Here is a 17719-nt window from a genome sequence, read left to right on the forward strand (position 1 = left end):
CCCCCCCCCCCCAAATTCTATTAGGCCCTCCAGATCCTTGAGCATCATGCACTCCGCCTCGTCTTCCGTATACGCCTCCCGTCCCCCATGTGGATCCTCTATGACCTCATTCCTTTCCCCCATCTGCTCCTATTCCTCGAACATATCCGCATACTCTACACCTCTCCTCTCCTGTCCTCTCCCCCTGCCACACCTTCACTGTTGTGACCCCCCTACCCTCCGTCTCTACACCCTTTATCTCCTTTCGCAAGGTGGCTTTCATCAACTCCCCCTCCTGGATGATGCCCTCTTTCTCCCCACCAAATCTCTCCATACCTCCCTTCTCCCCTGAGTCCTTTTGTATTCCCCTCCTCTGCCTTCCCCACTCCCTGTCGCATCTGCCCAGCACTCCCCTCCCCTCTTACAGTTCCTCATCTTCCATTGGCTCCTTTCCCTTCTCCCCCATTCGCTTTTCCTCTCCTTCCCCCCCTTTTTTATTTTCGCATCATCTGTCCAGTTTCCCCCACCTGCTCCCACCTGTGGTATGTCACATTTGCCAACTTTTTAGTGCAGCATTCCAGTGAATGTTCAGCACTGTTCGTCTTTCTAGTGTTGTGAACAGAAACCATGCTGTTGCTGGGTGTGAATTTTATGTCTTTTGCGAGCAGAAACCAGTCTGTCACCGTGTGTTTTTAATTGTCTGTCTATTTTTTTACCTGTCTGCTTTGTATGTATTTTATTCGTGTCATCATGCCCCATACTTCGAAAGACTACCGCCGTGCGGTCACGGCATAGCCAGTTATCGAAGTGTTAGGTGTTCCAGGACCTGCCAGCCTGCCAGCCTGCCAGCCCGGCAGCCTCTGCAGTCACCTCCTGCCAGCGGCAGTGGAGTGGGACTTCGGCCTCAGTCTTCTTTTTGTCCGTCTTTGTGAGCTCCTTGTTTTCTTCTTTAGTTTTGCCCAGTCCTGTCCTGTTCTTTTCCTTCTTTTCTCGTTGTAATCATGACAAGCACCACCACCACTACCACCACCACCACTATTGTATATAGCTCTCCCTCTGCCACCACTACCACAATTACGGGGTGTAATCACCTCCCCCCCCCCCCTCATTCCATCCCCCAAGCTTCTCACCCTCCCTTCTCCTTCTCCTTCTCCTTCACTCTTCGTAACCCCGTCCCCTGGTCCTTCCTCCCTCGCCTCCTCCTCTGATCCCTTCCTTCCATTCCCTCACCCTGTTCCTTCTGTCTCTGGAACCCCTGCGATGGTGGAGGCCCATCACCATCCCCGTATTCGGAGCCAGCACCAGCATCCATGCTGGGACCTGCCACCCCCCACCATCTCCCAGTGGCTCCTTTCCCACACACCTCCTCTCACCCTTCAGTCGCTGTTAAGTGCCCCAGTGGCACCCCTGCCTCCTCCACTCCCAAAACGTCCCAATCTCCTCCTCCTACCCCCCCCCCCCTGTCCCTTCTGCCACCACTGCTACCTCCTCCTCCACTTCTTCCTCCTCCTCCTCCTCATCCTCCTCCTCCTCCTCCTCCCCTCCTCTTTCAAATACCTCCTATCCTGTCCTGACCCCTCACTCCTCGAGGCCCAGAACCTCATGAAGCTCCTCTGCCAACACTACCCCGGAGTTCCCATCTGCCTCCTCACTCCCCATCGGGACTCTGTTCTCATCACCTCCCCTTGCTCCACCCTTCACTCAGACATCCTCTCCCGAATCCCCATCACCCTCTTTCCCCCCAGTGCCTCTCTCTCCCCTGCTCCTTCCCCTTCCGCCTCCCGCCAACCTCAAGCCCCACGTTGCCCGCCAACCCTTACCGGCATGATCACTTAGCTTAGTCTGACGATCACGGAAGAGGAGGTACTGTTGGAGCTTCAGGCGCATCCCTACCTAGACGTCCGTGCGGAGCACCGGAATTTCAATTCTGCCGGCCCCACCCACCTTATGTGGGTGTCCAGTCCTGTCCTGTTCTTTACGTTCTTTTCTTGTTGTAATCATGACAACCACCACCACCGCCGCCATTGTATATAGCTCTCCCTCTGCCGTCACCACCAGAATTATGTGGTGTGCCCAATCGCCGCCCCCCACTCATTCATCCCCCAAGCTTCTCACCCTCTCTTCTCCTACTCCTGAAGGAGGGTGCCCTTCTGTTCCATCGCTGGTACAAGGTCAACCCCTCCCATTCCCCTCCTCAATCCATCCGCTGCCAGAGGTGCCGGTGCTACAACGCACACCCAACATCAGAGTGCTGCGAGGCCCCCATCTGCCTGCACTGCAGACAGGTGCACTTCCTCAGGCTGTGTCCTGCAATACCTGCAACCTCCCGCATCCCACCTACTCCCAGAAATGCAAGGCCCCCCCCTCCCCACAACTCCTGAACTAACCGTCCCCACCCGCCCTCTGGATGCCCCACTCCTCCTGGCAACTCCGTCCGTACCCCCCCCCCCTCCCCACTTCTGAGGACATCATCTGGTTTGTCACCATCGTCCTCCAGAATGTCCACCCGTTACAGTGCCCCCTCACCCACCAGCAGATATCCCTCGCCACCCAATCCGCCTTCCGCCTTAACGCTTATGCCACCTATTCCCACAACCAAGCCCACTTCACCTTCGCCCGTCTCGGCACCCTTGTCTAAACTCCTGTCATGATGCGACAGCACTGTATTTTGTTTAACAACATCCGCTCCCTACCCACCAACAAGAACCTCTTCATGCACACCCTTACGACCCATGGTGTGGATGCCTTCCTCTTAAACAAAACCTTTCTACAGCCCCAGCGTAATGTCCACACTTCTCCCTACCTCCTCTACCACTCCGATAATCCCCTCCCGATCGTGCATGGTGGAGTCGCCCCCATACCAATCCTCACATCACCCCTCCTCTGAAAGACATCCATGAATAATCCCGTGTCGACTGGGATTCCTACTGGGGTACCCTCTCTACCCAGGTCGATAGCCACTCCCTCACCTTTTTTTTTGGTCATCAGTCTATTGACTGGTTTGATGCGGCCCACCACAAATTCCTTTCCTGTGCTAACCTCTTCATCTCAGAGTAGCACTTGCAACCTAGGTCCTCAATTATTTGCTTGACGTATTCCATTCTCTGTCTTCCTCTACAGTTTTTGGCCTCTACAGCTCCCTCTAGTACCATGGAAGTCGTTCCCTCATGTCTTAGCAGATGTCCTATCATACTGTCCCTTCTCGTTATCAGTGTTTTCCACATATTCCTTTCATCGCCGATTCTGCGTAGAACCTCCTCATTCCTTACCTTATCAGTCCACCTAATTTTCAACATTCATCTGTAGCACCACATCTCAAAGGCTTCGATTCCTTCTGTTCCGGTTTTCCCACAGTCCATGTTTCACTACCATACAATGCTGTACTCCAGACGTACATCCTCAGAAATTTCTTCCTCAAATTAAGGCCGGTGTTTGATATTAGTAGACTTCTCTTGGCCAGAAATGCCTTTTTTGCCATAGCGAGTTTGCTTTTGATGTCCTCCTTGCTCTGTCCGTCATTGGTTATTTTACTGCCTAGGTAGCAGAATTCCTCAACTTCATTGACTTCGTGACCATCAATCCTGATGTTAAGTTTCTCACTGTTCTCATTTCTACTACTTCTCATTACCTTCGTCTTTCTCCGATTTACTCTCAAACCATACTGTGTACTCATTAGACTGTTCATTCCGTTCAGCACATCATTTAATTCTTCTTCACTTTCACTCAGGATAGCAATGTCATCAGCGAATCATATCATTTATATCCTTTCACCTTGTATTTTAATTCCACTCCTGAACCTTTCTTTTATTTCCATCATTGCTTCCTCGATGTACAGATTGAAGAATAGGGGCGAAAGGCTACAGCCTTGTCTTACACCCTTCTTAATACAAGCACTTCGTTCTTGATCGTCCACTCTTACTATTCCCTCTCGGTTGTTGTACATATTGTATATGACCCGTCTCTCCCTATAGCTTACCCCTACTTTTTTCAGAATCTCGAACAGCTTGCACCATCTTATATTGTCGAACGCTTTTTCCAGGTTGACAAATCCTACGAAAGTGTCTTGATTTTTCTTTAGCCTTGCTTCCATTGTTAGCCATAACATCAGAATTGCCTCTCACGTCCCTTTACTTTTCCTAAAGCCAAACTGATCGTCACCTAGCGCATTCTCAATTTTCTTTTCCATTCTTCTGTATATTATTCTTGTAATCAACTTTGATGCATGAGCTGTTAAGCTGATTGTGCGATAATTCTCGCACTTGTCAGCTCTTGCCGTCTTCGGAATGTGTGGATGATGCTTTTCCGAAAGTCAGATGGTATATCGCCAGACTAGAATGATCTTTAAACCAGTCGTGAACAATTGTGGCTCGGTGATACGTTTGGGGACATGAAGACACTGAATATGTCGACTGAACAAAGACATCATCATATCATATATTCTACACACCAATGTGAATAGTCGTTTTGTTGCCACTTCCCCCAATGATTTTAGAAATTCTGATGGAATGTTATCTATCCCTTCTGCCTTATTTGACCATAAGTCCTCCAAAGCTCTTTTAAATTCCGATTCTAATACTGGATCCTCTATCTCTTCTAAATCAACTCCTGTTTCTTCTTCTATCACATCAGACAAATCTTCACCCTCATAGAGGCTTTGAATGTATTCTTTCCACCTATCTGCTCTCTCCTCTGCATTTGACAGTGGAATTCCTGTTGCATGCTTAATGTTCCCACCATTGCTTTTAATGTCACCAAAGGTTGTTTTGACTTTCCTGTATGCTGAGTCTGTCCTTCCGACAATCATATCTTTTTCGATGTCTTCACATTTTTCCTGCAGCCATTTCGTCTTAGCTTCCCTGCACTTCCTATTTATTTCATTCCTCAGCGACTTGTATTTCTGTATTCCTGATTTTCCCGGAACATGTTTGTACTTCCTCCTTTCATCAATCAACTGAAGTATTTCTTCTGTTACCCATGGTTTCTTCGCAGCTACCTTCTTTGTACCTATGCTTTCCATCCAACTTCTGTGATGGCCCTTTTTAGAGATGTCCATTCCTCTTCAACTGTACTGCCTACTGCGCTATTCCTTATTGCTGTATCTGTAGCGTTAGAGAACTTCAACTGTATCTCGTCATTCCTTAGTACTTCCGTATCCCACTTCTTTGCGTATTGATTCTTCCTCTTTCATTCCTTATCCCAAGCCCATATTCTCCTGTAACCTTTTCTTCTACTCCTTCCCCTACAACTGCATTCCAGTCGCCCATGACTATTAGATTTTCGTCCCCCTTTACATATTGCATTACCCTTTCAATATCCTCATACACTTTCTCTATCTGTTCATCTTCAGCATGCGATGTCGGCATGTATACCTGAACTATCGTTGTTGGTTTTGGTCTGCTGTCGATTCTGATTAGAACAACCCTGTCACTGAACTGTTCATAGTAACACACCCTCTGCCCTACCTTCCTATTCATAACGAATCCTACACCTGTTATACCATTTTCTGCTGCTGTTGATATTACCCAATACTCATCTGACCAGAAATCCTTGTCTTCCTTCCACTTTACTTCACTGACCCCCACTATATCTAGATTGAGCCTTTGCATTTCCCTTTTCAGATTTTCTAGTTTCCCTACCACGTTCAAGCTTCTGACATTCCATGCCCCGTCTTGTAGATCGTTATCCTTTCATTGATTATTCAATCTTTTTCCCATGGTAACCTCCCCCTTGGCAGTCCCCTCCTGGAGATCCGAATGTGGGGCTATTCCGGAATCTTTTGCCAATGCAGAGATCATTATGACACTTCTTCAATTACAGGCCACATGTCCTGTGGATACACATTACGTGTCTTTAATGCAGTGGTTTCAATTGCCTTCTGCATCCTCATGTCGTTGATCATTGCTGATTCTTCCGCCCTTAGGGGCAATTTCCCACCCCTAGGACAAGAGAGTGCCCTGAACCTCTATCCGCTCCTCCACCCTCTTTGACAAGGCCGTTGGCAGAATGAGGCTGACTTCATATGCCGGAAGTCCCACTTTACCCCCACAGACCGTCATTCTCCTCCATGAATCCCAGCGTCTCTAACATGCCTGGACACACTATGACACTATTGGCAACTACAAAGACACGTTCAAACCTTGCACACCAAAAGAACCGCCATGACTGGTGATAGACATGCACCCGTCTTAATGTTACACTTCCTATCAAATTGTCCAAGTACAGGTCTGCCTTCCGCCACCTTACCAGATCTAAACACCCCCCTACTACCCTATATTCATAAATCTTTTTAATAAGGTATCGAGTAACAATTCAGCGATAACTTCAGTCTGGGATAATGTTAGCTACAGATAATGCAGTGTCAACACCACAACCTGCCTTCCTATGTTCTCACCTGGAAGTAAAAGAGAAAATTAGTGAAGATCAGCTTTGCACTACCTCTCTTAGTTAAGGCTGTAGATCACGAGTGTGTAAAAACAGCACCAATGCTATTACACTGAATGATATAAGGATTGGTTCCAGTGTTTATCACCACATGTCCCCATTGCACACCTGGACATGCACAAAATGTGAACATATATTTCGTTAATTATTATTTGTTATTGCTGTTGTTGTGGCCATCAGTCCAGAGACTGGTTTGATGCAGCTCTCCATGCTACTCTAGCCTGTGCAAGACTCTCCATCTCTGAGTAACTACTGCAACGTACATCCTACTGAATCTGCTTACTCTGTTCTTGTCTTGGTCTCCTTCTATGATTTTTACAGCCCCCTTCCCTCCCACCCCCACTTCCCTCCAGTACTGAATTGGTGATCACCTGGTATCTCAGGATGTCTCCTATCAACCAATTCCTTCTTCTAGTCAGGTTGCACCCCCCCCCCCCCCCTCCAACTGTATTTTGTACCTCCTCATTAGTTATACAATCTAGGCATTAAATTTTCAACATTCTTCCATAGCACCCCATTTCAGAGGCTTCTAGTCTCTTCATGTGTGAACTCTATCTTCAGAACATGGCTATATACACTGATAAAAATAGCTTCAGAAATGACTTCCTAAAGCTTAAATTGATACTCAATTTTAACATAATTTCTCTTCTTCAGAAACACTTTACTTGCCATTGCCAGTCTAAATTTTATGTCCTCTCTACTTCAGTCATCCTAAGTTATTTTGCTGCCCAAATAACAAAACTCGTCTACTGTTTCAAGTGTGTCATTTCCTAATTTAATTCCCATAGCATAACTTGGTTTAATTAAACTATATCCAATTACCCTTGTTTTGCTTTAGTTGATGTTTCTCTTATATCCTCCTCTCAAGACACTATCCATAATTTTCAACTGCGCTTTCAAGGCCTTTGCTGCCTCTGAGGGAATTACACTGTCATTGACAAACCTCAGAAGTTTTATTTCTTCTCCTTGAACTTTAATGCCTACTCCTAATATGTCTTAGGTTTCCTTTCTTCTTGCTCAATGTACAGATTGAATAACATTAGTAATAGGCCTACAACCCTGCCTCACTAACTCAACGACTGCTTTCCTCTGTTCCCTCAACTGTTATAACTTCCATATGGTGTAAATAGGCTCTAGCTCCCTGTATTTTACCCCTACTACCTTCAGGATTTAAAAGAGAGCATTCCAGGCAAGGCTGTCAAAAGCTTTCTTAAGTCTACAAATACTGTAAATGTAGGGTTGCCTTTCTTAATTTATCTTCTAAGATAAGTTGTAGGATCACTATTGCCTCATATTTTGCTGCGTTTCTCCAGAATCTATACAAACTTTCCACCAGGTCAGCTTATACCAGTTCTTCCATTCTTCTGTAAAGAATTTGTTTTAGTGTTTTACAACCATGACTTACTAAACCGATAGTCTGGTAATATTCACACACGTCAGCAACTGCTTTCATTCTAATCAATACTAACTTCTTAATTAGTCTTAACATTTCTGCATATATGAGTACTTCAATACATTTTTACTGTTCCTAATAATTTATTGAAAAGCTATTGAAACACTATGCATCTTCCACTTACAAGCAACTATTAATGAAATGCAATGTCTCATAAAATGAGATTAACATAAAATCAACAATGAATATACAGAAAACAATCAAATATGGCTCATAATAGTGGAATGAAGCATCACCTGAGAATAAAAGGATGGAAGTATGAAAAAATGCACAGTGTATGGGGTAGTTTAGTAAACGGAAAGAGTAGCGTTCAATTAAAATTCCGTATTGACAGTAGAAATGTTGTAACACGTGAGGCTATACTGACCCTATGACTTATCTTAGAGAATAGATTAAGGAAAGGCAAGCCTGTGTTTGACAAAGTTGATTGGAATATTCTCTTTCAAATTCTGAAGGTGGCAGGAGTAAAATACAGGGAGAGAAAGACTATTTACAATTTGTACAGAAACCAGATTGAAATTATAAGACTCAAGGGGCATGAAAGGGAAGCAGTGGTTGGGAAGGGACTGTGACAGGGTTGTAGCCTATCCCCAATGTTATTCAATCTGTATATTGAGCAAGCAGTAAAGGAAGCAAGAGCAAAATTTGGAGTATGAATTAAAATCCATGGAGGATAAATAAAAACTTTGATGTTTGCTGATGACATTGTAATTCTGTCAGAGACAGCAAAGGACCTTGAAGAGCAGCTGAATGGAATGGACAGTGTCTTGAAAGGATGATATAAGATGAACATCAACAAAAGCAAAACGAGGATAATGGAATGTAGTCGAATTAAATTGGGTGATGCTAAGGGAATTATATTAAGAAATGAGACGCTTAAAGTAGTAAATGAGTTTTGCTATTTGGGGAGCAAAATAACTCACAATGGTCAAAGTAGAGAGGATATAAAATGTAGACTGGCAATGGCAAAAAAAGCATTTCTGAAGGAGATAAATTTGTTAACATTGAGTATAGATTTAAATGTCACGAAGTCGTTTCTGGAAGTATTTGTATGGAGTGTAGAAATGTATGGAAGTGAAATGTGGATGATAAGTAGTTAAGACAAGAAGAGAATAGAAGTTTTCAAAATGTGGTGCTACAGAAGAATGTTCAAGATTAAATAGGTGGATCACATAACTAATGAGGAGGTATTGAACAGAATTGGGGAGAAGAGGAGTTTGTGGCACAACTTGACTACAAGAAGGGATCGGTTGGTAGGACATGTTCTGAGGCATCAAGGGATCACCAATTTAGTATTGGAGGGCAGCGTGCAGGGCAAAAATCGTAGAGGGAGACCAAGAGATGAATACACTAACGGATTCAGAAGGATGTAGTCTGCAGTAGGTACCGGAAGATGAAGAAGCTTGCACGGGATAGATAGCACGGAGAGCTGCATCAAACCAGTCTCTGGACTGAAGACCACAACAACAACATCGGCAGTTATATCATGATGTCACATGCACCCCACTCCTGGGAACCACACGTTACATGTATGTATTATGTGTATTATTCCCCACATTGCAGCGAGTACTTCTACCTGTACCGCGTGTCGTACCTGTGGGTCGTCGTGCTGGGATTCCTGCTGACACTCGTCGTGGGCGCCGTCGTGTCGTGGGTGGCGGGCGTCACCTGCAAGGGGGACCGCAGCGTGCCGCCGCCAGACCCCGACCTCTTCGTGCCGCCAGTCCGGAGGGCGCTGCTCGCGAGGAGAGGGCACAGGGTGAGTGGCAGTGGTAACAGTGGCAGCACTGTCTCCAGCTGAGCGATGTCCTGACAACTGATTAGGCAGTCAATTTCAGATATAATCTGTTTGGAGACACATTTGCTGTTGAATTAAAAGATGTTTTAGTGGTGGAGTTAATTATGAAGTGTTTCTGAAATAAACCTCTTTCACTTGTATATGAACTATTATGGGAACACACAAACTTTCGTGATTTAAAATCACATCTTCAGGTGTACAAGATAGGAAATGTACAATGAACATTATGATAAACAGATAGCTATCCTAATAACCTATGGTGATGACAACCAATATGAAATACACATCAGTGAAATGTTTAACCCCTGATACAAAAAGGAGTGGGGGACGACATCTCAAAGTAAAGTACTGTTACCCACAACAAGCGGGATGTCGTAATTCAGATTGACAGGTTGAAAACTGAAATATTAAATGTGCACCTACCTACAGTGAAAAGAGCAAAATAACAAAACAAGAAAAGTAAAAGCCCCAGCTAGATACATTGAACGCCCCTGGTTATGAATCCTCACTTCATACTGGGAAGCTGCAGACAGCAATGCTTCAGCCTGCTCAGTGTGCCAGTGTGTTCATGTGTATCATGGAGGGCACTACCATCACCATGCACATAGCAGGGAAAGCTACAAATATTTTTATTCAATCCAAATATCCTGGGAATGTTTGAGGCCTCTGTTACACAGCATAATCATATAAATTATAAAATATGTCAGCAAAAAAATTGTAAAACCAAATAGACCAGATGTAGGAACATGTAACAACAAGCCCAGGATCAATAACCAAGCAAATACGACACTACGTCTTTGAAAGGTAATCAAAGTTAGACAGTATATTGTAAAGTCTTAACTCCAGCTGATTGTTAAGGGTGTGTTTGGGGTATAGCTTTAGACTCCACATAATTTCAATCTCATCCTTTAAAGATCTAGTCCTTGACTTCTCTGTGTAAGACCTTTAAATTATTGACTACACCTGTTATGGAGTGGCCAGAATCACATAAGTGGCTACTTAGAGTAGACCTCGAATTTCTCAGACTATCGTGTTCTCGAAACATAATAGCAGACCCTCTGCCAGTCTGCCTCACCTCACATACCTGGGAGGATAATTGTCACAACTGATGTGATATATACCAGCAGTGTCGTACTTTTCACAGGCCACATACTCTTTATTTACATGTGTTTGACCAAGATTCTGTGGGATAAAGAACACTAGCTTTATCTCTTTTGGCCTTAACTTTATTTATTTAATTTTATTATTAAATTATAAAGTGTCTTTCTTGACTGCAGAATCTATTTAGTCTAGCGGCTTCAATGGCTCTCAAGAGAATAATCTTGGCACTTAGTTTTAAAAAACGTTACATGAGCCATTCTGCTGTGACCCCACTGGGGCCGATCTGACAACTCAGCTTCTATGATGTAGCTACACAACATGCTCTGTGACTAAATGGACACTGAGAGTCAGAAGAATGGCTCCACTATATATGCCGATCATTTGTCAATGGTCGTCTTGCTCACCAGAGAGATTGAGCTTACAGGAAATTCCGTGTGTCATGTTGGATTGCATATAGCGGTGTCAGGGTGACCAAAAAGCTCAATATTCCTGCAAACGAGGCAACTTAAGGTAAAGGGAGAACGGCCAAGAAACTGATAATAAAATGGGGAGAAAGTAAGAACCTGACATATTATATTTAGACATGGCAGAATGTAGTGAGGTACAGTTCCTCCACTTACTGTGATGTCACCCATTACATATACAGGGTATTATAGTAAATTGTTACATATACCTATAGGAGCTAATATTGGTCAAAAATGGAATAAAAGATGTGTTCGGAAACCAGTATCTGTTGAGATATGCCTCAATGTGTCCTCTCATTCCTATCTGTGTGTTACATAGAAGTATATGCTACAGCACTTACCATGCATTCTGATGCATCCTTCAGTGCTACTTCACAGTGAATAGGCATTTTTTCAGATATACGGAGCACCATTTGGATTGTGTTTTGTGCATTGGTCACGTGCTACTGCAACATCTGGAGATTGTTGATGGGTCGGGCATACATCAATGTTGTTAAATATCCCCAGAGCCAGAAATCCAATGGATTCAGATTTGTTCAATGCGGGGACCATGGTACTGAACCTCCCCAGTCAATCCATTACCCATGAACATTGCAGTGAGATACTGTTACACAATCTGTAGAAAATTGGGTGGTGACCTGTCATGCATAAAACAGTCATCATTCTGTAATGGTAATGTTCTCCATTAGCGGTAATAATTTATTGTACAGAAAATGCTGATACGTGGCACCTGTTTAACTGTTTGGTAAAGTCTATGGTCCTAAGAGCCTTTCACTGACAATTCCCACCCGTACATTCATTCTGAAGTGATCCTGATGCCTTATCACTGTGATTGCTCAAGTATTGCATTGGTCCATACATGCATAGTGTAATAATTTACTATGGCATCTCTTGTGAATTCTGCTTCATCTGTAAATAAAATACAGTCTGTGAACTGTGGATTTTCAACAGCTCATGTCATAACAGGTATTGATTTTTGGACATATTAAAATAAGTACTTTCCTTATATTATTCACCAATACTAACTCGTGTAGGAATATATGACAGTATGTTTAAACACCCTGTATATAATGGGTAGGGTGTTTGTTTTGGCATAGAACAACTAAATAGCTCCAAAAAATGTGAATTGTATGAAAAAAATGTTCCAGATAAAAAGTTAATGTTTTCAAAGGGGACATATATATGTGCTACCCACTAACTTCCATTCCCACAACGCAGTGGTCAATTTTTTATTTTCAAATGGAAATCTTCATTTCATCGCAGATTTGGAGTCTATGCCAAAAAATACCTAGGGTTTACCTGAAACTTTCTTTGCATTTGTGGTAGGTGGGGCAGTATTGAACAGATTTCAGATTCTCTGGCTTTTGCAATTAAGAACTGACTCATTTCATTCTACATTGCATTTGTGATAAATGTGTAAACTTTCCTCTTCTGAACCGTTGTGCTTGTGTTCAAAACTTGATTTCACAGTAAAATTTTTTCGTTTAGAACTTTGAAAATGTGGAAAAGAAGTTACTTTTAATATAACATGGTGTTCTGTTCCCTACAGCACCAGGATGATGGATTTTAGTGAGACCCCTCAAATCTCAATGTTTCCTTCCACACAATCCTAGTACACGCTTAAAATTTTGCTCATAAAACCAGAACCAGCTACATGTGCTGTTTTTTGTGCATTCATATAGTTGTTAATCAAAATAACTTAATTGCTTAATGTATGTATGTTTTCTCTACTTTCCTGTCTTTTATGTTACTGTTGAAATTCAACAACTGCATAATTTATTAAAATTAAAATTTAAAACAGTCTTGATTTTAACTACTTTTAAGATCACTGACTATGTTTTCAAAAATCTTATACATAATTTATTGTTCTGTAATGACAGATTTATATGCATCTATAAACAGCTGCTGCTACAGAGCAGAGGGCAGTTCGTTCACAACCATGTACCGTCATCGGGCTGGTCAGTCAGTATAAAGTCACTTCTGCAAATTCCCAGTTTCACAATTACTTACAATAGACAAAATATTATTGCTACTTATTAATTTTTTAAACTCCTTCTGAAAAGCCATTGGCACTGAAATGTGAATTTGTCTCCATTATCCATTTCTTTTTTATTTATTTTTTTATAAAGTGATTTCACTGTTGAGTTCTTTAATCATTCAGGAAACTAAATATTCCTAAAAGAAGAATTACAAATTTGGCCATGTACTGGACCAACATAGGCACCACAGTGCTTTAGTATTCAGCTAGATAATCCATCGTGCACCTGAGAGTTCTTAGTCTTCACTTATTTACTCAGTGACTGAATCTCTACCTTTCCAGTATCATAGAGGTGTATTTCAGATAGCAGTCTTTGAAAGCCATTTCCTAAGAGAATTAGATAATTACCTGGAGAAACTAAGATTTTATTTAACTTACCCACTATATTCAGAAAGTTACTGTTAACTACTCTACATTGTACTTATTGTCGAAAGTTACTTAAAGTTCACTTATAACTTCCAGCAACTGACTTATGTAGTAGTAGTAGAAGAAGAAGCAGTTATCTGAGTAACCAAAGTAACAGGACTGTAAACTTAAAGACAGGCAAAACTACACTGTACACAAACAGGCTTCAGTGATAGGCCTGGGTGTAGCTTTTCTGGCCTGCTGGGAAGGTATTGTGATGTGGTTGTGCTGCAAATGTCTGCATATCATAGACATTTGCAACCCAACATTTACAGTATGCACTGTGCGTCTTGTTTGGAAACAAATTTGTTCAATTTGCTCACAATTCTTGCTGCCAACGTCAATAATGTCCATTTTAGTCTTTGCCCTCAAGCTGGATTTTCAAACAGCTCAGTACTTTCTCAGGTTTCTTTTCTGGCAGTGTTAGCTGTATGTTAACAGTGGTGCAGAGTAGTATGGATCGAGTTGGCCAATACATCTAGTGTGAAGGTTCACTGAATGCAGTGGAAGGATCAATACAGTCATGCTATAATGAAATATTCTCACATGGATGGCAAACCATATCATAGTATCTTCATACCAGATCAGAAAAGCTACAACCAGTGGACAGTGTAGTTCTGTGTCTCTGTAAGTTCAATGTCCTGTTAATTAGATTGCTTTGAAATCTTTATATTCTTGTAAAGTCAGTTGCAGGGAGTTATAAGTGACGTCCAAATAGCTTACCATGACAATACAATATACAGTATTTAACAATTAGGTCCGGAATATAGCAGCTGAATAAAATAAAAGCTTAGTTCACAGCCCAATCCAGATATAAAAAAAGTTTGTGTAAAGTGTCAAACTAGATGCAGTTATTCTGTAACAAGCCACTGGATAGCATGGATTTCTCATACCAAAACGCTCAGAAATATTGCTGAACAATCTCTATATCACATTTTATTTAGGTCAAAACAGTAGTGGGCCAAATACTGAACCTTGTGGATCCCCATACTTAGTGTTTTTCTCACTGTGAATTAGGTTTTATTCCTGTATTACAATTTGTTAATGTGATCTGTTTTCTGTCACTGAAACAAGACTCTATTCACAATGCAACATTTTATAGTTTCTCTTGTAGAATTAAATGATCTGTGCATCTGAAGGCCTTGGAAAAGTTCCATAAAATATTGACAGTTTAAAGTTTTTCATATTTGGCTCTAGTACAGTCAGTGGGTACAGCCAATATACATCTGTGTGCAGGGCTCCAACTCGCTGCAGCTGACACGTGTGGCCGGTGACCTGTCCAATGGTGTGGGACCAGCTGCAGACACCAAGAGCCAGGAGGAGCCGCTCAATGGCATAGGTGGCCACCACGTCACCCCAATGTGATGTCGACAGAGTACAGTGGGGACTGCTGTGAACTGAAAGGTGAATCCACATGGCATGTGACCATGAATTTTTGTTCCCTGTACTTGAGGGATCATCATAATTTGACCTAAGATAAACAACAGACCTGGTACTGACACTTATGGGACCCACATTTGATGTTATACAATTGTCAAGTTTGTTTCGTTCTTGTGTCTAAGTGGACCAGTGTGACCCTCTACTTTCTATTCTGGAGGTTAGATGCCATTTGTAGAAGGCATGATGTCACAGACTGTAGCAAGGTCACAGAGTATACTGACTTGATAATTTTTCTTGTTTACCTGTGCCAGAACGTAATTTGTGAGGTCGTGCTCAGCTATATGTGCATTAGTCCTTTCATCACCACCACCAATCACAATACTACAAGCATGTAAAAGTCCATGAAAGCAAAATATCAGAGCTATAGGATCTCATGGAAGACCTCATGGAAGAATTCAAAATGTGTGAAAAGAAATATATATATAAATGGTATGCAGATAAATGAATACTTTCTTTCCAAATAGTAATCAGTCAGTCACACCACTTAATACCTCAATATTATGAACATTTGTTGCCTGCTTTCATAGAAGGAGTAATAACTCCATACACCAAAATTCCAGAGTTTATTTCTCGAGTCATTACTCTTTCCATTCACTGCATTTTCAAAAATGGCATTCCTGTGATGCAACTTCCTTGGGGATGACAATCTCCCATCCCCTTGCGTCAGTAATTACATAAAGATATCATGCATTGGACAAACCAATAATATCACTTTTTATCCACTGAAATAACGCCTTTCCAGCATTTCCATAGTTTTGATATAATCACGCTGTAGGAATGTCATTTTTAAAATGTATTATTTCTCTGTTTGTAACAATCTCCCTTACCTGACAAAAATGACTTTGCGTTTCAGACATAATACAGACAGAATTGTACGAGGTAATGGAGCAGGATGAAATGTAAATATGTGGTACAGTGGGCTGTGTCTTCTGCTGTGCACTTCATAATGAACATCAGAATTAACTGAAATGTGTAATAAGTGTAATCAGTAGAGATGAAATCAGTGAAGATAGGAGGGAGGTTTCGAAAGTTTTCTGCCTCATACTGAAAAACGTGCATTTATGTTTCCAGAATATTTTTCAAAATAATCTTCTTTAACAATAACATATTTCATCCAGTGAAATTTTATCTTTGTAGTGTACAATTGGAAGGATTCTCTTCCACAGCTGGAGTTGCTTCTGTGTTAGGTGAAAAATGCTGATGAACAAGTGCAACTTTGAATTTTAAGAAGAAATGCAAGTCTGAGTGAAACATGCCAGGGGAATAGGCTGAACTTTCATCCAACACTTCACAGTGTATATCTAAAAGTAAATTATGTCAAGGTTGTCTGTTTACTGCCATTAGGGAAACTCCATGATATATAGTCACTGCAAAGAAACTTCTAAACAAACAAATATTACTGTATAATAGGTGTAAAACAAATAGTAGGCTATAGATAGATGCTGAATGAAATGCATTTGGCTGTCAAGATATCAATTAGTGATACCTTCAATGACTACCATAGCAGAATATTGTGAAAATGACATTTCACAAAAACCAAAGAAATTCTGTTCCTGTGTAAAGGCTGTTAATGCACAAAGTATTTTTATTGTATTGTATTTTTTTTCTTTTTTTTTGCGTGGAGACACCAACTGGTGTCTATTGCAAACGTCATAGCATTTTTTTACAAGTTATGTACAGTCATATATACATATGTGATTACATATACATGATACAAATGTACCATTGGACCTAATAAGGCACAATATTGGGTGTTACATCGTACCTATTACAAATATTCAGATTTTACACAACACTATATATATATATATATATATATATATATATATATATATATATATATATATATATATATATATATAGAGAGAGAGAGAGAGAGAGAGAGAGAGAGAGAGAGAGAGAGATGATGTGACTTACCAAACAAGAGTGCTGGCAGGTTGATACACACACAAACAAACACAAACACACACACAAAATTCAAGCTTTCGCAAAAAACTGTTGCCTCATAAGGAAAGAGGGAAGGAGAGGGAAAGACGAGAGGATGTGGGTTTTAAGGGAGAGGGTAAGGAGTCATTCCAATCCCGGGAGTGGAAAGACTTACCTTAGGGGGAAAAAAGGATGGGTATACACTAGCACACACACACATATCGATCCACACATATACAGACACAAGCAGACATCTCACAAGCAGTCTGGGTGTTCGGCTCCACAAATTTACATTATATGTCAAGTTTTACTCCAGTGCGTGGGAAATAAACATCCCAGCTTGGGATGCATAAACTAAAACCAGAGGAGGGGATGGTCTGATGCAGAGGGGGGGGGGGAATCCCCCGCATCCCCACTGCAAATCGCACACTGATTTATTTCAGACATGGATATTACTCTTTTTCTGTTATTTATTTTCATTACCTTCAGTTCTTCCCGATATAAATCTTGGCTAAGTAATTAATGACCTGTGATTGTACATAATTTTATAGTATGCTATATTCGTTTTTCTTTTATCAGTTATTTTTTTGATCAGTTACTTTCAAAGATTACCTCAATGTAGCGTCTTTGCCTTAGATATGACATCACTGTTCAAAGCCGACAGTTGGAATCAG

At 41.6% G+C, this 17719-nt stretch overlaps 1 protein-coding gene across 1 annotated transcript in view; it reads left to right on the plus strand.

Moving 5' to 3' along the window:
• LOC126426649 (putative sodium-dependent multivitamin transporter) overlaps positions 1-9674 on the plus strand; it is a 504370-nt gene extending 494696 nt beyond the window's left edge. The window contains exon 3 of the mRNA XM_050088535.1: positions 9437-9674. Coding sequence (XP_049944492.1) covers positions 9437-9674 — 238 coding nt within the window. The remainder of the gene's footprint in view (positions 1-9436) is intronic.
• The last annotated feature ends 8045 nt before the right edge of the window (positions 9675-17719 follow it).

This window comes from Schistocerca serialis, chromosome 11, assembly GCF_023864345.2.
Source record: "Schistocerca serialis cubense isolate TAMUIC-IGC-003099 chromosome 11, iqSchSeri2.2, whole genome shotgun sequence".
Taxonomy (NCBI): domain Eukaryota; kingdom Metazoa; phylum Arthropoda; class Insecta; order Orthoptera; family Acrididae; genus Schistocerca; species Schistocerca serialis.